We start from the raw sequence: 23,317 nt of genomic DNA, 5'->3' as shown, positions 1-23,317 counted from the left end.
TTAAGAATAAGTTTCTGTTTCTCTTATGTTAAGTCCTTGCAAGCTAAGGTTTCTGTTTGTAGTTAAGAATAAGTTCCTGTTTGTCCCGTGTTAAGTCCTTGTGAATTAAGGTTTCTATTTGTAGTCAAGAATAAGTTCCTGTTTCTTAGCTCTGATATAAACTGCTTACAACCCACTCACAAGATGTCTTTACCCTTATTCCTTCCTTTTCATTGTATCTTTCTAACAATGTATAACAGCCACCTCTTGCCCCTGTGCAAGTCTCCTATGAAAGAGACTTCAAAAGACCATCAGGGACAGCTCTCTCAAATCCCAACTTAGGGTGAGAAAACCAGCTGTCCAGTTCAAGGTTCACCCCCAAATACACCTTGCTTTAATTGGACAATCATGGATTTGATCTTTTCTCCTTTTCTACAAACAAATGTAGTAGTTTTTAAAATTTTTGTGTCAGACCCCATTTCTAGGGAACCTCTATGGCTAGTCCTATAGGAAACTTTGTGACTAATATTACCACGAGTCCAAAGAGATGATAGGTCATAGTTATGCCCATCTCCAAATGTCCCCTGTTGAGTTCCTCAAGCTTCTGCCCCATGGGGACCTGTCAGCTTCCAATGGCAGCAGCACTGGAGAAGCTGTCCCTATAGTCTCTAGAAGGTGACTCGGGCGTCAAGGTGGACTGTCATAGTCCAGTCTTCTCCTCCGGCATGGTACCTGCAACTTAGTGTTTAAATGAGTGCCCATAGTTCAGCCAGGCAGGCCCTGTGGCAGAGACTCTATCTTACCTTATCTAAAACTTTCTTGGGGGTCTTCCTATGCATTAAGAAATTACCTCTTAGCCCTGGGGATTAGGTTTTACTAAGATGATCAAAGTCAAAGTAATGGTCATCGCCAACTGAACTAGTATGCAGGTCTCATTGAGTCAGGTGGTAGGCTGGGGTACAAGGCTCCCCCGTTTGCAGCAGCCTCATATGTCAATTCAGGAGCCATCGTGGGCAGACTAATTGCTATTTGCCTCTCTGTTGCTTGAAATATTGAGGATATGGGTGCAGACACTGAGATCCACTGAGTTAGAGAATTCATTCCCTGTCATGTAAGATATGAGAAGGAATTCATCTGCCTTGTAGTTAAGGAGGAGGTGTTCCTTGTTCTGGCCTACATACCAAGAGTGCAAGTTTTGTTTTCCCATGCATTCTCATCCTACAATGATGAAATTTACTCTGATGGGGTCTGTGTCCATTCAAGGAAAAGGGCACTACTTGAACGTGGGCATGTCTTGTCATATAAGTATATTGTAAATTTAACTACTTTACTGAAGCATTCAATTTTCTATAACCAGATTTTTAAAAAATATACCTGGTTTTGAATATTATTTTATATTAAACAAATTTTATTTTAAACTTGTTTTGAGTAACTTGCATTAGGCTTAACTTTGACAGCATTTACAGAAGACTGTATAGTGGGAGGTACATTGGTTTCTCCCTCTCGTTCTGTCTCTGTAAGTGAGTTAGATTTGTGCTGAGCATGACTACAAACAAATTTTGGACACATTAAAGACATTTGATCATGGGAAAATATCGTCACCAATCCCACATCGGACAGATCTTCAAAATGAACAAAGAACTCAAGAAATTGGTCATCAAAAGAACAAATAATCCAATAAAAAGTGGAGTACAGACCTAAATAGAGAACTCTCAGCAGATGAATCTAAAATGGCTGAAAGACATTTAAGGAAATGCTCAACATCTTTAGTCATCAGAGAAATGCAAATTAAAACAATTCTGATATTCCATTTTATGCCTGTAAGAATGGTCAAGATCAAAAACACTGATGACAACTTATGCTGGAGAGGATGTGAGATAAAGGGAACACTTCTGCATTGCTGGTGGGAGTGCAAACTTGTCCAGCTGCTTTGGAAATCAGTATGGAGATTTCTCAGAAAATTAGGAAAGAACCTACCTCAAGACCCAGCAATACAACTTTTAGATACATACCCAAAGGATGCTCACTCATTCCACAAGGACATGTGCTCAACTAGGTTCAGAGCAGCATTGTTTGTCATAGCAGAACTCGGAAACAACCTAAATGCCCCTCAACTGAAGAATGGATAAAGAAGATGTGGTATATTTACACAATGGAGTACTACACAGTGGGAAAAAAAAATAATGACATCTTGAAATTTGTGGGCAAATGGATGGATCTAGAAAACATCATACTGAGTGACGTAACCCAGACCCAGAAAAACAAACATCATTGGTACTCACTCATAAGTTGCTTTTATACATAAAGCAAAGAAAAACCAGCCTACAATTCACAACCCCAGAGAATCAAGACAACAGAGAGGACCCTAAGAGAGATATACATGGATCTAATCTACATGGGAAGTAGAAAAGGAAAAGATCTCCTGAGTAAATTGGGAGCATGGGGACCTTGGGCAAAGGTAGAAGAGGAGTGGGGAGGAAGGGAGGGAATCAGAAAAAAATATATAGTTCAATAAAAACAAAAAATAAAAAGCTGACATTTGATCAATTATAAGGTAGCTAATAATTAACATTTATGTCTTAGTTATCTTTGTTGGAACAGTTTACAATTGACTGGCAAGATTTTGTAATTTTATCTGTTAAGATTTTTAGCCTTTAAATTACAGTTTTGAACTGAAGCCCTTTTAGTACCAAAATACATTTTAAACTAATGGGGAAACTGGGGACCTCATTTGATCCTTCTATAGTGCAATTTTATAAACTCTAAATCAATTTGAAGAATCTTTTCTATTAAGTAGCTTGTTTTATCATATATAATTACATATGTTACAGGAAAGAACAGTAAGATCGACTCTCATAAAGAAACATAAGAATAAAAGGTGTATAATTAATTTTTACTGTAGTTTTTTGATGTTCTCAGTCTTTCCAATAGTTAAACTTAACAAAGTTAGCAAAGATATACATGATTAGGCATACATCTTTAGCTATTTTTTTGTAAATCTCAGTCATCAAACATACATCATCCTTAAATTCCATCATTTTTTGACAAAATTTATTTTGTCGAAAAAAATCTATCCTTACCTACAATATTTTAACCTTTTTTAACCAAAAAATAGCTTCATAATTTTAAGACTTTTTGTATCTACTTTTAAATTTTATTTCTCTAAACAATGGTTGAATTAAGATAATGTACATGGCATACTATAGCAAATTGAGATTGCCTGTATACAGACTGCTAACTAGTAACCTTCCTGTTGTAAGTTTTGAGCTATTTTTCTGATTGGAATTTTATATTTTTTTTTTCAATTCTCCCCCTCCACCCCACAATGGTCTTACAGATCCTGAGAGGAAGAAAGTTTAAATTTCAGCAAAAGCTTTAAAGATATACATAACCTTGTATGGGGGAACATTTTTTTAAATCAGAACCAAGAAGGGGATATGTATTCAAAGGGCATCTGGAATTAACAGCTAGCCATAATAACCTTTATATATAAACCTTTCTGATTTAACAGTTTCAAATACGAGTCATAAGTAAATTTACCACTTGTTGTAAGAACTTTTCCCTAAGGGGGCTTACTTGGCAATATCTAATTTCCTTGGAGTCTTTACATAACATAAATAACAGCTTTTTCCTTGCTGCATCAGTGGGCCCTCTTCCCATTCTTAGTTTTTAGCCTGTATGCCCTAGTTTCTCCAACCTTGGTGTCAAATACAGTTAAGTGCTGATTGCATTTAACCAACTGGCAGGAGCGAGGAGTTGACTGGATACTCCTGTCACCTCCTTTCTTAAAGGAGTACTAACATTTAACAAGCCCAGCTCTGGGCACTCAGCCACAGCTGGAACTATTATTGAGGGGTTTCAGACACGGGGTGTCTGTGGTGGCTTGAATAAGAATGACCCCCCCCCCCATTGGCTCATGTATTTAAATGCTGGATCCCTAGTTGCTGTAACCACTTGGAAAGGACTAGGAGGTGTGGCCTTGTTGGAGGAAGTGTGTCGCTGGCGGTGGGATTTGAGGTTTCAGAAGCGCTGACCAGACTCAGTGTCTCTCTGCCTGTGGGTGAGGATGGAAAGCTCTCAGCTCCTTGCCCTGCATCTCTGCTTCCTGTGATAATCATGGATTAGCCCAGATCCTTAACCAGTGTGTGTGTGTGTGTCTACAGGTGGAGGCAAACAACTTGTAAAGCTTAATAAGCACTTTTTTCTTATAAAGACATCAGGTTGCAGAATAATGTGGGTATGATAAACTAGAGAGCAGTAAACAGAAACTGTGAAGATTAGACAAGGGAGCTCAAAACTTCTGGCATCAGGTTGTTCCCCCAACTGAGCTCCCTCTTGATGTCTGTGTCTTTAAAACTAAAAAGTACAAAGAAAAGCAAGAGTATGCAGACTCTGGGGCAGAAGCAAAGGTAGACCACAGGCTTAAAGCAAAGGAGCCCCAAGAACAGGAAGAATATCCTCTCTCAGTTAGGAGAAGCACACTTAGAGACACAGAAGAAATGGCAGGCATTAGGACCTAATATAGAGCTGACCTTTAGTCTTTCCTGAGCCACAGAGCTAAGAGGCATCCCCACACTGAAACTTGCCTTCTACTTTGTGGTCATTCTGAGGTGGGGTCCTGGATTCCCAGGCTGGCAAGGCTACGAGGATGCAAGGGGTCTTGGCTGGGTAAGGAAATGGGAGGGGCTTCTTTGCTCCTGTCTGCATTGCAGCCCCTGCTCCCTTGCTCTTGCAGCCACCGCTCACCCTGTGCTATTTGCCATCCTGTTGCAGCTGGGTTATCTTACAGGGTTCCATACGCAAGCCTCTGTGGCTCACTCCCTATGGACCGGGGGAGCCCTTTGAGAGAAGGAAGACGGAAGTTGACTAAGTTCCAGGCTCTGAATGCGTGACAAGGATGAGAAGAGATGGGGTAGGACTCTGAGACAGAGAGCCAGGGAGGAGCAGAGGAAGAATCGTTGGGGAGACACGACCAAGTGGTCTTCAGACAGAAGGGCAGTAAGTTAGACTGGACAGACACAGAGGGTGTTTTAGTGTCCTGGGGAGTAAGATGAGTGTAAGATCTCTGCTTAGAAGGCAAAAGGGGCAATCTGAGACCACCACAAGGGAGTTTGTGACCCAGGCGGACCATCCTTAACTGTGACAGTGGCTCCTGAGCTAGCATCTTTTTTATTTGTAAATGATCCCATTTGTTTGTTTGTTTGAACAGAAACCTCTGCCCCAGTGTCTACCAGAAACTTATTGTGTGCCTTCCCTACTGATTGAGTAACCAAAGGCTCTTAGAAGCTTAAGAAGGTAGAAACCCAGCCCCCTTCATTCTTATTCATTGTCCACATCTCTCATGGCAGGGAGGATTATTGCTTGCTTGGCTTTGGGACAGTTTGGATATTTATTTGGTCCTTTCCAGAGCCGACTTCCCCATCCTCCCCAGGTTTTTGTTTCTCTGTATCTTTGTTAGTGAAGACTTCTTGAACCACCTCAGTAAGCTGGGAGCTGTTTATACCAGCAGAACCCTCTGGTTTCTAGAGTTTTGTTTGTTTGTGAGCAGATTGAATGCCAAAAGCCATATTTAATACCTAGCATTTTCTGAAGGTAGTGGGTCAAAATTGATGTAAATTTGAAGGATTCATGTAATTTCTTGAGGAACACCTGGGAAGACTCCTCCAGCCCCTGTATAGCCTCACTGCTTTGGACGAAATTAGTGGGTTGAGCTACACCTTGAATCCCAATCTTAAGACTCTGGTGAAAATAGTCCAAGGCATAAAAACTGGTGGTCCCAAGAGTTTGGACAGGAAGACTTTCTCAAAGTCACATAGTCTCCCAACGTCTGTACCAGCAGCCAATGCCAAAAACCCTTGGGAGGTTTAATGTTCTATCTACCTTATAGAAGGCCAGTTGACTTCACAAAAAGTGTGCAGCTTTTCCTTGAAAAGTGAAATACCACAGTCCTCCTCAAATCTCTTCAATATACATTGAAGGGGTGAAATCTTGGATTGGATGGTCCCCACATTAGAAGGAAAGTAAGTGGCTTGTTGAAATTTATTATTATGTAAGACCCATCACATGTCCTGACTCGGGAGTAAGAAAGGTTCCCAGTCAAGTCTGTGACTCCAGAAGCTGTTTGGTATGATTGGAGATTCCCCGTCCTGGAGGAAAGGGTATGTAACTGGGAAGAAGACCACAGATAGCAAGAGAGGATACACAGAACAAATAACAAATACTGGCAAACATAAGGACAGAGACTGTAAAGAATGCTCCAGGCACCCAAGCTGCAGTGACCCTGTGACTCAAAGAGCAAGAATGAAGTGTGCTCAGAGAAGCCATCACGAAGCCAAAATGAGTGCGGTCCACCTCTCTCTCAGAACCAAAGAGAGGGGGCACAAAATAAGACAGAAACACCAATAACAAACCAACAAAATAACTCTCCCCACAGAGCTTGTCCTGTGTGTACTGAGTCATGTAGATAGTTGGCTGGTCATTCATGCAGACTGAAACCAAACCAGAACTCTCATGAGAGGTGGAATCAGAAAACCAAGCCCTCTGCTCTTGGTATTCCAGCTTAGCACAGGACGACAAGGGTTGGATCCTCAGTACAAGTTTTCTTCAGAAACTTTAACGCTTCTCAAAGGGACATATCTTCCTCAAAATATCAAAAAATGACGCCCCAAGAGGCCTGCCCCATGGGTCCTCAGAGGCACATTCTTCTCCTCCCTAATAAGGCTCCTCTAAGAGGCCTATACAAACAAGGCACAAACTTTTTAACTGAATCTAGTATACCAATTTACCTCCTAAGGGTGTCAGAAGGACTCATTCATTTTGTCTGGGAACACAGCAGCCTTTCCAGACCTTTCTGGTTTCAGTGGCCCTGGAATGTTTGTCAAGGAATCCTCACATTCAGCCCAACCTCTCCTTAGCCAGGAAGGCCCAGTGAGGTTGGGTCCTGTGTTGGCACAGGGGATCTCACTGAGGCTTCAAATGAAATAATCAGTGTGAGAAAGTTACAGATCGTCATGCTTTATTAAGCCTATTGAGAGAATCGTGAGTTCTCTAGCCTACTAGGAGTAGACTCAGGCCTTAGACACTTGGTGCAGAGACAAGAGAGGGTAGGGTTTTTTAAAGTCAAAAGGCTATAGTCACATCTCACCTGATGTAGGCTAAGGGGTCTTTACAGTGTGACCGTTGATGTTGTAAAATGTCACACAAGACCTTTCCTCCAGAGGGACCACGCTGTTTTTATGTACCAGGACACTTTCTCAGTGGGGAAGGAGGGTCCTTCTAGTGTTGTAAAGAAGTTTATGATGAGGGATGAGAAGACATTTGTTTTCAGGCAAATGTGACTTCCAAGGGGCCACCTGACATTTCTTAAGCTATTTCAGAACACCCATGCCTGGGCTGCTAAAATCCGTGCAGCATAAACTGAGGGTTGTTGATGAGCCGTCATCCTGTAAAGTGGATGATGATAAAATCATACTAGTTTCAGAAACAGGGAAAGAAAGGAGACTTAGCAGAACAGAACATGAGAGACTCTAGAGTCCATTCCAAAGGGCTCAGCCCGCGTCAGGGGATGCTTTCCCTGTAGTGTGGGTACAGTTTCAGAGGATCGGGGATAGAGCTTAAGACAAAGCTTCAGCAAAGTTATGCCCTGCTTTCAGTAAGAGATCATTGGAGCGGGAGTGGCAGGGGGCACTCCCTGGTGCTGAAGGCCGAGCCCTCTGGAATAGACTTAGACTCTCCTATTTCAGGATGGGGAAGGGAAGCAGTCTCATGAAGTCTTACAGTTTTACAGAATAAAGAAAGTCGCAAGTCCTGACAATTTTAAAATGCATTGGTGGGTACATCAGAGAGATCATTACAGCAGGTTAGAAGAAGCTTTTAGATGCCTGTCTTAGCTTTTGGGTTCCTGGAAGCTAGGAGGAGTCTGATAATTTGATAGATTCTAAACAGTTTTCACCTATTAGTCACAGGGCGTTAGTCCTGACACAGAGGTGGGAAAGGAGTGGCTATTTAGGGACTAAAGCTAGTCCAAGATAAAGTACTTAGCTTCTAGACCTGCAATATTCCAACTGTGTGTATACACAAGGGGCTTTGTGTGCACTGGGGAAAGAGGGTGGTATATTACATCTTCAGGTCAGTTCATCTGCAGCCTCACAGTGGTAGATAGCAGCAGAGACAGGTACATCGATCTCCTTATCAGGAGCTCATTGGATCCCAAGGGCCCACAGGTGTTATCAGTCAAGTCAGCTTTACTGTCTGGACTTGCTCCGTCTACCTGAGGCTTTTAGGTCATTAACCCTTCAGCAACAAGTAGGCCATTATATGAGAGTACTCTGCAGACAGTGCGCAAATCTTTATTTATTTTTGTTTTATGTGCATCGTTCTTTTTCCTGTATGTATGTCTGTGTGAGCGTGGATTCTGGAGTTACAGACAGTTGTGAGCTGTCATGTGGGTGCTGGGAATTGAACCCAGGTCCTCTGGAAGAGCAATCAGTGCTCTTAACCCCTGAGCCATCTGTCCCCACCTCCACGAAACTCCTAATGCCAGGAATTCGGAGGAAACGCTGCAAAGGTTTTGAGCAGCTCTTTTGGTGAAGTTGTTCCCAGCATGATGAGGTAAGTGTTTTGTGGAGAAGAGGTCTCGGGCTGAGAGAGAAAAAGCCAGTGCTACCATTTAGCTCAGTGTCCTCAGCTGACCTCTGCTGCTCCTTTTCCTTCTTTTCTTTTATTTTCTTGCTTCTTTTTTTTATTGTTTTTATTGCTCTATACATTTTTCTCTGCTCACCTCCCTTACTCCCTCTCCCCTCCTATCCTTTCCTGTGACACCCACGCTCCCAGTTTACTCAGGAGATCTTGTCTCTTTCTCCTTCCTATGTAGAGCCGTGTATGTCTGTTTTAGGGTCCTCTTTGTTGTCCAAGATCTTGGCCTCTGCTTCTTTACTGTGTTTGGGAGGAGAATGCTTTTAAGAGGCCCTGCCAGCTGTAGAAACAAAGCTGAGGTTTGAATGAAATTGTCCAATTTTAGAATGGCGACTGTTTGTACCCCCTCATTAGCATTGTAAAGCACGTGTTTCAAAATGGGAAAGGTGGGCAGGGATAGCTGTGTGGATGAGCCTGCCACTGGAGGTTCCCATACCGCTCCTGGAATGGATCTAAGCAACAGGGTCTTGTGTTATTGGTGCCCATCACCAGGAGATTGCAGGATGGAAAACTGCCATGTTAAAAGAATTAAAAAGGCAAACTGAATTAAAGAAACTGGATTACTTCTGACTTTAGAAAATGAAAGCAACTTCACCTTCTAACCACCCCTTAGGAAGCTTCCCAACTATGCTGTACAACAGACTATAGTGGGTACCCTGCCTGTAGATACAATCCTTTGAAAACAACTTTTCTCATTGATTGCCACAACTCTCACCCAGCTAACTTGAAGTTCACTTTCCTGGCCTTTGTCAGCCCCGCTTCCCCTATTAGAAGTAAGCCCTCAGGCTTATATTTCAATAAGGAACAGATCAATTACATGTAATACCAAAGACACAGCTGGTCTGTCAAGTGACTCTGTGCTGTCCTTGCCTCAGAAGTGTGAGGTACAGTGTCATTTTTCATCTAGGAGAAAAAAAAAAGTTCCATTTGGCAGTATAACCAACATCTTGACCTCGTATCATAGTGAAGACCTCAAATGACTTATTTGCAAACCAGAGAGCCAGATCCGTTGTGTACATCCCTGTAGACTCTAGGCTTTGAGTCACTGTTCTCAGATATGTATTGTAGGACTTCACATTAAAGGTAAGATAATAAACCTAAAGAGGCAAGTCTAGCTAGGCTTAGTGGTACTGCCCTGTAATCGCAGCTGCCTGGGAGGCTAAGGCAGGAAAATTACGTGTTCGAAACCTGCATGGACTATAGAGTACATTCAAGCCAGTTTAATGAGAACCTACCTGAGAGTGAAACATGTAGTAAAAAACAAGGGTCTGGGGATAGAGATCGAGAAAGAGTGGGAGAGGAACAAGAGAGTGGGAGAGGGGAGAGAGAGGAGAAAAAGACAGAGAGAGTGGGGAAGAGAAAAGGGGAAAGAGAGAGGGAGAAGGGAAGCTGGAGACAGGGAGGGGCAAGGGGACAGAGGAGACAGACACACAGATGCTGTCCCTTGTGTGATTCCAGCATCCTTGATGATGAGGTTCTTTACTTTTCCAGACCTCAGAATCTACTTCCCACGACTGCCAGAGCCAACTCTTGCATCTCTCCGCTGAGCTTTCCCTGCTCTAGGCCTCGTCACACATGTCACTCTTCTCACCAGACTTCCGGTTCCTCCTCAAGGCGTCACCTTCTCATTTAGAACATAGCTCATATGTGGCTGGAGGAGAGTGTTTGTCCTTTCTTATGTGCAATGATATCTTTGTGTAAGCCTCCCAGTGCACTGAATTACACACTCAAACTATAGTGATGAGTTTTGATAGAGAATATTTCACACAGGTCTGTTCTTCCAGCCTTCATTTTTCTTTCTTATCACTTACTTGTTAGGAATAGTTCTGGGCATTTGCCTTTCAGTTTCTCTTCTATTAAAAATTAAGTTCATCGAGGTGTGGGTCAGGGACTCGCCCGCTGTCTTTGGTAGGATTTCTACTGCTGTGATAAAACACCGTGCCTAAAGCAACTCGAGGAGGAAGGAAGGGATGTATTGCATCTCACAACTCTCGGGTCAAATTGTCGCTGAGGGAAGTCAGAGCCGGAACTGAAGCAGAAGCTGCCCAGGGGCACTGCTTAAAGGTTTGCTCCTCATGGCTTTCTCAACCTGCTTTCTTCTGTATCCCAGATCCACCTAACCAGGGTGCTCACAGTGAATTTGGCCCTCCCACATTTTCAGTCAATGTTTCAGTCAAGAAAATACCCCCACACACTTGCCTATGGGGAGTCTTATGGGGCTATTTTCTCATTTAATATTCCATCTTCCCAGATATGTTTGTGTCGAATTGGCAAAAACCATCCAGCACACCCCAAAGATGATTATAGTATAGTTAGTGGACTGGCTTGTTTATGTCAACTTGACACAAGCTAGGGTCATCAGAGAGAAGGAAATCTCGTTTGAGAAAATGCAGGACAAGTATTTCGCTGCTATCATCCGTAGGAGGATTGTCCCAAGGTTAAACACTCGGGGAGGACCACGGCTAGTCGTATGCCATCATGGCTGGAGGCTTCCCACAGCTTGATGGATCTCTCTGCTTTGCTACTTTGGAGTAGTATTCCAAAAACAACTGGGAATCATCTGGCATTTTTGTTACCATTCTAGAGCCTGGCCTCGGCCTGTGTCTTAAACTCTGGCCTTGTGTGTTGATCTCTGCAGGTTCCTGTTGATGATGGGTGTGCTCTTCTGTTGTGGAGCTGGTTTCTTCATCCGCCGGCGCATGTATCCACCACCGCTCATCGAGGAACCCACATTCAATGTGTCCTACACCAGGCAGCCACCAAACCCTGCTCCAGGTCAGCCTGCCTCATCCTTGTCTGTCCTCGTAATTTGTGTGTCCTCTTCTGCCATTTATAATGCCACCGAGTGTGCTTAAAGACATAAATCAGACTGTTTGGTCATTAAATTCTAATGACTGGTCTTATTGGTTGATATTCTGTGCCTGTCAGCTCATGTTTTTATATTATTATTGCTGTACCCAGTGTGAGTGATCCATGGTTCATATGTGCATAGATGCTTTTTCCTTTTTCCTTTAAAAAGCTATTTAATATATTCACATTTTTATATAAATAATAATGACCCTACCATTCTTAATTCATCTGGAGTCAGTATGATATTAAATGACAATTTGGTGTTTTTATGATTGCTTATAATTTTGTTGTTTTTTTTTGTTTTGCGTCTTAGAATATTACTCAGTAAGTATGCATTGTGTAGCTATTTGAATATTCATAAGTAGTGCAGCAGTAAACATTTTTATAGAAGTCACTACTGGCCTTGTAGAGGATATTACCTCAAGTAATATTTCAAGATCAAAGAGAATTAGCTATTTCTTAGTTCTTACAGGACACTTTTGCCTTAAATGTGTAAATCTCCCTCATTCTGTGGTAGTTGGTGTTGCCTCCCCTTAAGGCACCAGCTAGTCTGTGGGTTTTGACAGTGTCTCTGAGGTCCCCTGCCTTGGATGGAACCTTCTGAAAATGGAGAGTTGCAAGGCCCCAGCAGCTGGAGTAGACAGGCACTGTTCATCCTTGCTCTGAACGAAAGAGTTTATGTTTGATGAAGTTGGGGCCACTGTCTTGATTGTGTTCACATTGCCCTGATCCAGACATGACTTCTACTTGGAGGCCTTGGGGAGAGTGTGTCCATTCATCCCACCCTGCAGGTCGATGAATGGGTTGGAGAGAAGATTAGTGGAGCACACTATGTGGAAGTGACATTTCATCAGCCTCTTTAAGATGCCCACAGAGTTTCAAATAGCCACTGTTAACCGCAGTAGATATGGCAGTCTATATCAGGAGGGACACCGAGTTTTTTTAAAAAAAAAAAAGAATAAAGTGCCTGTGAAAACTAAAAAGACCATTGCTTACTCTGCCAGTGTGAGGATGTCAAGGGCTAAGGACTGGTATCGCACATCCTAGATCAGAGTTGTCATGGTGGGTGGTGAGGTTTGCTACCGTTTCATCCATGGTCTCGGTGGTACCTGAAAGCACTCAGAAACACAAGTGCCCTTATTTACCCCATGACCACCAGTGTTGCAGACCCCACTGGAATTAAAGGATCTCAGCTGCAGAAGACATTGGTTTAGGTCCCCAGGTCTCTACAGTGAGTTGCTAGTTGTCCCAAATTCCTTTTTCAAGAACGTAAACTTAGTTTAGCCGGGTGGCACACAGAAGAGGTCTAATCAATGCTGAGATGTATGCAACTTGTACACTTGCTGTGGGATTCCACTTTTCTCTTATTGGTAGTCTGAAGGACAAACTGGATTTTAGTGAACTGATGTGTATGCTTGACCATGGTTCACATAAGTAGTACTCTCCCTCCGAGCTATAGTCCGAGCCCTTGGCTTTTAGAGACAGTGTCTCACCATGTAGCCCAGACTGACCTTTAACAGTGTATGGTGCAGGCTATCTTGAAACTTCAGATCTTCTTGCCCCAGCCTGTCCAGTGCTTTGATTTCAGGAATACACCAAGACATCTTGTAAGCTATGCTTGGTAATGAAGAAGAAACAGTGGAAGATTCATTCCCTGAAAGGCAGAAAAGGGAAGTACTCTATAGGCTGGTGTGAGAGAGAGTTTATAGTACTGTTAGGGCCAGCATCCATGTCCAGCACCATTGACGAGGCACACAGTGAAGAGGTGCTGCTGATTGGCAGTGAGGAGGATGGTTTAGCATTATAGTTCTGGGGCTTTTGCATGGGCCGAGCAGGACTTTGAGCTGATCAGAATATATAGGTAAAGTAGGTGTGGAGATGGAAGTTCAGAGGCAAAACTCCTTTTGAAACTGGGGGAACCAAAATGTTTTTACTTGAAAGTTTGGGGTTTATTGTAAATACACAACAGAAGACAAAAGAGGAGAGTTGAGTATTTGAAGTTCTGATAATAAAAAAAAAAGATGCTGAATGGGATATGGAACCTTGAAGTCCATGAGCCATGGGGTGAGTCACTATCCTTTTGGCTTGTCAGTACCTTGCCTAAAAAATGAAATTACGTGAAGGAAAGAAGTCCATGTCTTCGTCTCTATGCATAGAAGAGAGAGAAAGTTTGACCTCATCAAATCGCATGGTCTTGTTGCTATCTGGGTTCACATCCTTATGGCCTCAAGGCAGGAAAGAAAGACCAGCTTCATCCATTCATTTCCTTACTCAGAAAACATTAGCCAACCACTTGCAGCCTTGTGCCCTTAGAAACATAAAGAGACACTAGAAGAAATTATAAAAACTTGGGCCACAGTTGAGGAATATGTCTGAAGGGGAAAAGGAGTTTGGGTTCAGAAAGACCAGAGTTCCCATAGAGCCTAGTGAACTAGTGACTGACCGTGAGGGAGATAGTCTAGGTCATAAAAATCAAAGATAAACTGTACTTGTTCTTTGTGGGATTTATCTAGCAACACTGAAGTCCACAGGAACAAGGCTCGCCACACAGTTTATGAGGAAAGGCTAAGCATGTGTCTCAGTTAACTTACTTAACTAATATTCACAAAGCCCTGGACTCTGTCCCCAGCCGCACACAATACCAGGCATGGGGACTTCTGGATCTAATTCTAATACTCAAGAGGTGGAGGCAGAAGGGTCAGAAGTTTTAAGGGCACTATTGACTACTTAGCAAGTTTGAGGTTGACTAGAGATTTACAGGATGCTGTTGATACTACTACTATTACCACTACTACAAATATAATAATAATAATAATAATAATAATACAATTGTATGAGAAAACAAGCTAAAGAAGCACTTGGTAAAGAAGGAAGTGTGTGAATCTTTTGTAGGATGGCTCTGCTACTAACGGTGAGGAGAATAGTCACTAATATAATCTGTGATATTACTGTCATTTACATAAAAATCATTTCCTCTAATGTCACCTTTTTAAATGAAGTAGTTAGTTATGGTACTTAGTCTCTTTGAGAGATACGATTTCATTCCTTTAAGTCATACATTTCTGGTGATTGCATTCATAGTTTACTGACAATTTTGAAGTCTCAGTTCTGTAAGTATTGTCATCCCACAGTTGTGGTTAGGTGCCTGGCTAACTAATACAAACCACTACAAAATGAACACTGGGAGTGATGCTTTAACAGTTGAACTATCCTCCAAGTCAAAACGAAAGTACACAAGGCTGCTTTGGGGAAGATAGTTAGGGCTGGAGGAATACAGGCATCCTGTGTCTCACAGGAGATTGGTTTGAGGGTGCCCCTGCATTCAGGAATGCTAACGTCTTTTTTATAAAATGGCATGGTGCTCTCCCATCTTCCCCATTTTTTGTTCAGAAGGGCACTAGCATTTCCTAACTCACCTTGTCTTTTGGCATTCAATTCCTTTTGCTTCTGTCAATTTCTAACAAAGCAGCCTTGGCCTAAACAGAAGTGAGAACTTATGCTCTCGGTTTTCTAAATATTTCCCACTTTCCTCAGCTGGAAATCCTTTCTGATGTCCACACAAACCTTCTGTCTCTCACTTTCCCCTCTCTCTAGTTGTATGGTTGACTCTGACCTTTGTCATGGCTTCTTTTCTGGTTAATTCTATGCCTACACTACACTTGCCTTTTGTTTTCTTCAGATCAGCCAGAACACTATTTTCCTACTTTATGTGCATTGGCTAAAAAACATTCTGCTAGAAAAGCTTATGTCCTGCACCTAAAACCTCCATTTACACATGGTACACTCTCCTGGACAAGCCCGTGGAGTGCTCCTCTGTCAACCCTATGTGACATAGTATGCTCTTCTTTCAACTTCATGCACACATAGCATGTTCCCGATCACTGCGGTGGCTGTTTTGCCTACCTGGGAAGAACAACCCTCAACTGAAGCATTGTCTCCATCAGATTGGCCTATTAGCATTGTCATAGCTGAGGTGATATCTAGGTAGATGACAAACACTTTCAGTGAAGTGGCAGGATACAGAGTTAACACATAAAAGTCATTGATTTCCTGTATACCAATGACAACATACTGAGAGTGACATTAGGCAAACAAACACACACACACACACACACACACAAAAAAAAAAACAGTAAATGTCACCAAGAAATTGAAAGACTGATACAATGTAAACCTTAAGACACTGAAGAAAGAAATAGAGCACAGCATCAGAAGATGGAAAGACCTCTTGTGTTCATGGTTGGGCAATTTAATATTGTAAATATGGCCATCCAACAAAAGCAACCTACAGATTCAGCACAGTCCTAATAAAAATACTAACTCTGTTCTTCACAGGACTAATAAACAACCCCAAAATTTGTGTGGAAACACAAAAGACTGCCAATAGTCAAAGACATCCTGAGCAATGAGAGTACTACTGGAAATATTTCCATACGGGATTTCAACATATACAACAGAACTATAGTAATAAAAATGACATAGTAGTAGCTCAAACAGCATACAGATCAATGTCACGGAGAGCTCAGATGTTACAGATACAACTGTAACCTCCAGATGCTTTTTACAAAGAGGACAAAAATGAACACTGGCTAATATAGCTTCTTCATCTGGAGAAACCGGATGTCTTCATGTAGAAAAATTAAACTGGATCCTTTCTCTCTCTCTCTCTCCATAAAAATCACTCCAAATCGACCATGTATCTCAACTTAAAACCCAAAACTCTGAAACTGCTAGAACAAAAAGTAGGTTACACCCTATAAAATGTAGGCATAAGTAAAAATTTTCTAAGTATGAAGCCAGCAGTTCAGGCAATGTGTTCAACAACCTAAAAATAAAACTTCATGAAGTTAAAAACTTTCTGCATGGCAAAGAAAACTGTCAGTTTGGTGAATAAGCAGCCTACATAATGGGAGAAAATGTTTCCCTCTTATAAGTCTGACAGAGGATTCATATCTAGAATACACAAACTAAAACAAAATAAAAAACCCTAGACATTAAGAAAATAACCTAATCAAAATGTACTTTGGAAATAACAGAGTTCTCAAAACAAATATTAATGGCCAATGAACAAAAAGTGTTCACAATTATTAGCTTTTGGAAATGCAAATTAAAATTGCTTTCAGATTCTATTTCATCGTAGTTTGAATGGCTATTACAAAAAATAATAGAAAATTCTGGCTAGGCAATAGAGGAAGGAGAACCCTCATTCACTGTTTGAGGCTGTAGACTTGTATAGCCACTGTGAAAATCAGTGTTGAGATTCCTTTTTAAAAAAGTTAGAACTACCATGAACCAGAGACCTCTGCAGGTCCAGACATGAGTCTGGGACCTCCAAGGGAGTAGACAGGAGCCAGGGACCAAGCTCAAGCCAGAGAACTCAGCAAGAGCAGATCCAGACCAGTCCAAACAGGACTGAGCCAGCAACCTAGGCTGGAGCAGGCCTGAGACAGCGAACTCCACAGGAGCAGGTACAAGGGAGCAACCACTGAAGGAGTAGGCCTGAGCCAGAACTTCTGTGGGTCCAGGCGTGAGTCTGGGACCTCTGAGGAAGTAGGCAGGAACCAGAGACCTCTGTGGGTTCAGGGCGTGAATCCCAAACCTCCGAGGGAGTAGGCCTGAGGCAGGACCTCTGCCAGAGCAGACCCAAGGCAGTAACCTCAGCAGAAGGAGCCCCAAGCAAGCAATCTCTGTGGATGCAGGCCTGAATGGCCCAGGTATTGCAGAGCAAACCCCCGTGCATAGAGCACCTACCTGTATAAGCCAAGAAACTAGAACAGTGCTATTGCAGGGAAGATGTCTTTAAGAATGGGGATTTAGTTTAGTATAACATGGTTAAATAAGAGAAGAGAGAGGAAGCACTATGGGTGGAAAGTTTTAAGGAAGAATGGGGAAGGGGAGGAGAAGACTGGGAGATGAGGGGACAGCAAAGGAGACTTAACCAAAAGTAAAGGCTCCCTGAAACAGCCATATGGATGCTTACCATTTTGGGGCCATGGCTACATAATGCAGTTTCTTAAAACCATTATTTATCAAACAAAAATCCCAGTGCCAGGTGTGTAATTCTTCTTCATGAGTTGTTGGTTAAGGAGTCCCCTAAAGTAATGCATGGTACTGTTCCTCTTCCTATTTGCACATTAGTACTAGATGATAGTGCCTTACCACTGAAGATACCACATCCCTTGGGTACAAGAGCAAACTAAGTAAGAATGGAGCTAGAAGCTGGCTAGCTTTCACAGTGTTAGAAGGTGCTATGCAGGCTTTTGGGAGAGATAGGTAACCTGTGGTCTCAATATTTATCTTTATACCTATACATAAATGTTGCTCTAATTACAAAGAGAAGTGTCTCTTTGCAGTGAACAATAGTGAATACGGAGATTCTTGGCAGCCAAGTGTGCTTAGATTTAATTTAAATGATGGTCAAATGCTCAACTATTAAAAGGGCATATGTAACATTTCCTCTAAGGCTCAGGGAATGTTGTGGAAGAGGAAGCGGGAAGGTATAACAGAGGCCTAGAAGCTGTGAAATGCTGTATCAGGGCATGATGTAGCCACAACAGCAGTCTTGCTGTCACAACAGCTGCTGTTGCCTGCGCTGGGCCTAAATAGGACTAGCCCTGTGAGCAGCCAGTCATGGGTTGGAGAGAAGCTCATAGGGCCCTTTGCCCTGCTGAACTCTTGGAGACTGATAGATGCCAGGAGGAGGGACAATCATTGCCTTCAGTCCTGTATGAAAGTCTCCAATTCAGAATTCAATGTCTGTGGCCACAGATAGACCTAGTTAAAATGAGTGGATTGCAAAACAATGGTATGAATGTAGAATGGGGACCTGCAGGTAGAAGGGTAGCAGATGTGATAGGAGGGAGTTAGGAGAGGCCTGAGTGAGAGTAAGCAATGCACTGTGTACACTGGGAAATTGTCAAAGAACAAGTTCAGCCAATTATGTATATGTATTTATATATGATAGGGGAAAATATTTGACCAAAGGTACATTAAGGCTTTGAGATTTTTCAATACATTGACAAGTCAACAAGAGTGAAGATTAAGTTTATCACAAAATGTTATTAAGAGTAAGCCAATTCCTTCAAGAACAATTTATTGCTTTAGACACAGGGTTTAGATCCTAGGTTTGTGTCAGAACATTAACTATTTTGAAATAGATGAACCTATGTTATTCGTTCTCAAACTGTGGATTTTTGCAATTGAGGTATTGATTTCTCTTATATTCTTCTTTGGAGTTGATCAAAGTCTGTGCTAAAAGACAGACAATTTCCTAAATAGTTCTTCATCTTTATCCTTGGTAATAAGAACCCCTGGGAAGAAGCCATTCACACGGGCTGATAACCAGTTAGAAACGTAAACAACGGTGGAGAGTCCACTGCTGATCATAGCCAACTACAATTTCTTTGTGACATCTTTGGCTCCCTTCATAGCCACTCATTGTCCAACTCTGCGTCAGACCCAACATCCTGGTAAACAGATACAAACCTTTGAAATGTATTAGCAAAACTCCTTTCTCCACCAATGGCAAGATGAAGAATGGTGTCAGCTACTGTCCGTCTGCCTGGCTGTAACCTGCTTCCTTGATGTACCCACCAATTTATTTTAAAATCACTTTGATTTATGACTTTCTTTGTTCTGCTCCCATAGAAAAAGTCCTTAGAAGTACTTCCACACTGGAACACAGAAACTGGGTGACCTAGCTCCATATTCCTGGGCCGTGGTCTCTCAGATTCGGCTCCAGTATAAACCATCTCTTACTCCCTTTGAGATGAGAGCTGTGGTTTTTGTGTTAACACCTTCATTCACCTGAAAGTCCTGTCCAGTTCTGCTCTGTGGTCACAGTTATAATCTGTATTTGTAATCCTGCTTTGCAGATTTGTCCATTACAGTTGACTGTATGGGTTTCCTTGGGAACTTTTGTTCTTACTGTATCATTTGTGATGCAGTTGACTGTAGTTCTGAAGTATTTTTCATTTCCGTAGAATCATTGGGAACACGTCTTTGAAATGCTGTCTCTGATGTCTGGGGATACATGCCTAGGTTTTCAGCCTTGTCTCCATGGGTTTCATACACGCATCGCTGTCTTTCTGCTTTTACTTCCCCGAGTATGCATCTCTGCTCAATCAAACATGGATCCATCTTCTTTCCATTCCCCTCTGTGGGATATATCTTCCCCACCTTTTGTTTGTTCTGCTTTTCTAATACCATAAATGTATCTCTATGTCAAATATTTTGTGAAAATTTAAGATACATCCAGTTTGCCAATCTCTACAAAATCCATGAGCTGGTACTCCTGTGTTAATCTGAGTAACCCCACTGTGGGGACATTACAAACACAGGCCAAACTATATCTGTAGCCCAGAGATAGCAACCTTCCCTATGCCCACTTGTCACAGGCAATTGGGTCCCCCACCCTTTTCCTCTGGTCCTCTCATTGTACATAATAGGCACTTCCTTCTGTCAAAGAAGGAGGAGGCATATCTCAGGAAACTGCCAGCTATACCCAGCATGGGCCTGTGGGAGTTGCCTTTGGCCCACCAGGATGACAGATACCCTCTATCTTCATAAAATGGTACAGGAATGGAGACCTTAACTTCAGATACAGTGAATTTCGGGTAAATTGTGTTAAAAATGTGTGAAGGGGACAATGATAAATCGGAGCCAACAGGTTACTTAGGGGATCTTCTCACAGCCAGGGCACAGTGACAGCTGCCCACGGTCCAGCTTCCTCACTTGGACTGGGCACGCTCCTGCAAACCATACTTCTAGCACGTACTTCACCAGCTCCAGCAAAGCGGGCTGCCTTGTTTTCAGCTCTTGGAGTTTGTGTGATGGACACCAGTGCCTCTCTAGGACACTCCCTCATTCTTTCGTACTCCTATACTTTATTGCTCTCTGGAGACTGACGATATTTCAGCAACACACCTCTCCAGAGGAACTGTGCTCCCTGAGGGCAAGACCACGTGTTTCTCTTGCTTGTTACCTAATCTAGGTGTTTACTGTCTCGAGGACTGTTTGGTTCCTAGTAGACAGTAGTGCACTGACTGATAGGGGCACAAGGGGCCAGGTAGTACGGAGATGTGCCAAATGATGGGGTTTTCTCTTTTTGTACTCACATATGGATATCTTGTCTTTCAGGAACCCAGCAGATGGGGCCACCATATTACACTGACCCTGGAGGACCCGGGATGAATCCTGTTGGCAATACCATGGCAATGGCTTTCCAAGTCCAACCCAATTCACCTCACGGAGGCACAGCCTACCCACCGCCTCCTTCCTACTGCAACACGCCCCCACCTCCCTATGAACAGGTGGTGAAGGACAAGTAGCAAGATGCTACACAGAAGGCAAAGAGGCTGGACAGGCCCTTCTGTGTGTCCTCCCCATCCTCACTGATACTTGCTAATAGGGTGGTCCAAGGGCAAACTGCTCTTTGATATCTTCAAAGGAAGCCAGCTCTCTTTCAAGTTTTTTGTGGAGGACATTTGAATTTCATACTGTGTCTCCTCTGTCGCTTCTGTTTCTGATGTAGTCTGTGCTCTCTGAGAGAGTGTGGCAGCAGTCCCCGAAGGTTGACGTTCCTGCGGTGGCTAAGATAGATCCTCGGGAGAGAGGCTAAGAGGAAAGGAAGGCATAGCCTATGTGTCGGGGCAGATGAAGGCTCAGGGTGCAATAAGACTCACATGATGTGGTAGTGGAAAGAGAAGCTTGAATGGCCACTGTCCACTGTCCTAGCCCATTCTCCTCAGAAGATGTGGAAATGTGCCAGGGAGGCCTCTTGATGCTGCTTGGCCTCCACTCACATTTTGAAAATAGGCTTTCCTCTGTAGGGACCATAAAGACCCAAGTGTATCCTGCTTCCAGTGCAAGATGAGGGTCAGAATCAGGCCCCAGTTGGACATCTGCAGTTAACTAAAGACCATTAAAGAGAGGAAAGTCTTTTAAGCTAGGAAAAATTACTCCCTGCTCCGAGTGAGACATCGAATTTTATGAATCGTGCTGTGGCTTCAGGTGGAAAAAGAAAAGTTTCCTTTTTCTTTTTCTGCGTTTATTGAAGTGAGAGTCCTGTCCTTCAAGATCAGATGGTGAGTGAACCCTTGGGGTCACTGCTCAGAGGGCTTCAAAACCCTTCCCCTAGGTAGTTCTGGTGATGGCTTTTGTGGACAGTTCAGAACAGGAGACACAGCAGACTGATTAGTTTACACAGACCCTTGGAGGGGGAGAGAAGAGTTGAAGGAGCTCATCAAAGCAGGGCCAGCATTGCTGAAGAACTAGGGTTGTGTTTGATCCAAGCATAGATGTGCTGGACTCAGAAGACAGGAAGTTTCTGGATACAGTGGAAATCTACTTAGTTGCACAGACCACATAATCAAATTAGAGAAAGAAGGTGTAGTTAGAGATGCTGTTTCCCAGGTGAGAATCCGAGCTCACCCATAGATTTACAAGTAGTGGAGGGAGTTCTTAACAGTGAGGAGGGCCGTTCCCTTGCGTAGTTAGTCACGTTGATGTGTATTTAAACCCAGATTTAGACCTTGTGTACTAAGAGCAAGGCAGTATAGCTCAGATGTCTAGATTACTTTATGTGTAGAATCGTGGGGAGTGGGGCTGGGAGTAAGGGGACTGACATTTTAAATGAACCAATCAGAGCCTTTTGATAAATTGTTACTCATTGGATTGGGTGTCCAAACATATTCCTGGAGTGTTCTTGACCACCTACGAGACCAGGAAGCATGGTGTCATGCTCTATTGAGGTATTTATGTGGGGCAGGGGTTCAGGAATCAGGACAGTAGCAGCATAGGCTTAGTTTTGAGGACAGAAAGCATGGGGACTTGGTAGACAGTTTCATAGAAATTCCAGGGAAGGAACGAACACCCTTTAAGGCAGTTCGTGGACACAGTGTGCTGCCCAGATCATTGAGCACCCTTGTGTCTCTGGCATCCCTGGCATCCTGTCCTGGATCCAGTACCCCTCCAGGTTTGGGTCCTCGTTTTAAACAAGACAACAAAGCACAATGTCTGCTGTTTACAATCAAGACAACTACATGGTCCAACCATTTCTGCTCCCTTCTATCACTTGTGATTTTAATTTTAGTTTCCTCTGTTCCTTTTAAAAATAAGCACAGTTAGAGCTGCTCCTGCACCAGGGGATAGCTGAATCAAGGCATTCGGCGTCCATGACTACATTTTATCTTTTTGATAGCAAATCCTTTTGAGAAACTGAGCGACTGATAGGGCCCAGCAATTTTATACTCGTATCTGTGTCACGTAAATTTTGGTTGCCATGGAGCCTGCCTTGGAATTCCTTCAGCCGTAAACACGGGCAAAGCCTACGGAAATTGCACTTCTGGGGACACTTCCCCGCATTCTCGTTTTCTTGTCTTCAGTAATGTTCGCCCCTTCCAACAGCTCCACTTATGTGCGCTGAGGTCCTACAGAGCGGTACTGGGGCCTGACCTGAAGCAGACTTGTGCATGCTCTTTCTCGGCAACACTGGGCTCATATTTCTTCTTTGTTCTCTTTTGATAGGGTCCTGTTTCCTATGTATACAAAAATAAAAGTGAATTTGGTCATGTGCTGTGGTTGTTTGTTGGGGTGTGGGAAAGGGATGGAGATAAAGTTCCTAATGAGAAATTATACCATGAATTCATATGGGAAGCGGGCTTGAGTAGATGGTGCTCCCTACCTACATAGCTGGAAGCTAAATGTCATCCAGGAATTTCTGTGCCTTTTGGTTCAATACACGCTTTCAAAAATCAAGACAGGAAAAAGTCACTGGAGGCAAGTGGAAACAGAA

General features: G+C 42.9%; 1 protein-coding gene across 1 annotated transcript in view; it reads left to right on the top strand.

Moving 5' to 3' along the window:
* The window catches only part of Vopp1 (VOPP1 WW domain binding protein), a 75,234-nt gene extending 52,141 nt beyond the window's left edge, over nucleotides 1–23,093 (top strand). The window contains exons 4-5 of the mRNA XM_048436687.3: nucleotides 11,312–11,448; nucleotides 20,662–23,093. Of these exons, the coding sequence (XP_048292644.2) occupies nucleotides 11,312–11,448; nucleotides 20,662–20,852 (328 nt within the window). The 3' untranslated portion in view covers nucleotides 20,853–23,093. The remainder of the gene's footprint in view (nucleotides 1–11,311; nucleotides 11,449–20,661) is intronic.
* The last annotated feature ends 224 nt before the right edge of the window (nucleotides 23,094–23,317 follow it).

This window comes from Myodes glareolus, chromosome 6 (assembly GCF_982192425.1).
Source record: "Myodes glareolus chromosome 6, mMyoGla1.1, whole genome shotgun sequence".
Classification (NCBI taxonomy): domain Eukaryota; kingdom Metazoa; phylum Chordata; class Mammalia; order Rodentia; family Cricetidae; genus Myodes; species Myodes glareolus.
Note: the sequence above shows the minus strand (reverse complement) of the source record. Positions and strands in the feature narration are given on the sequence as shown.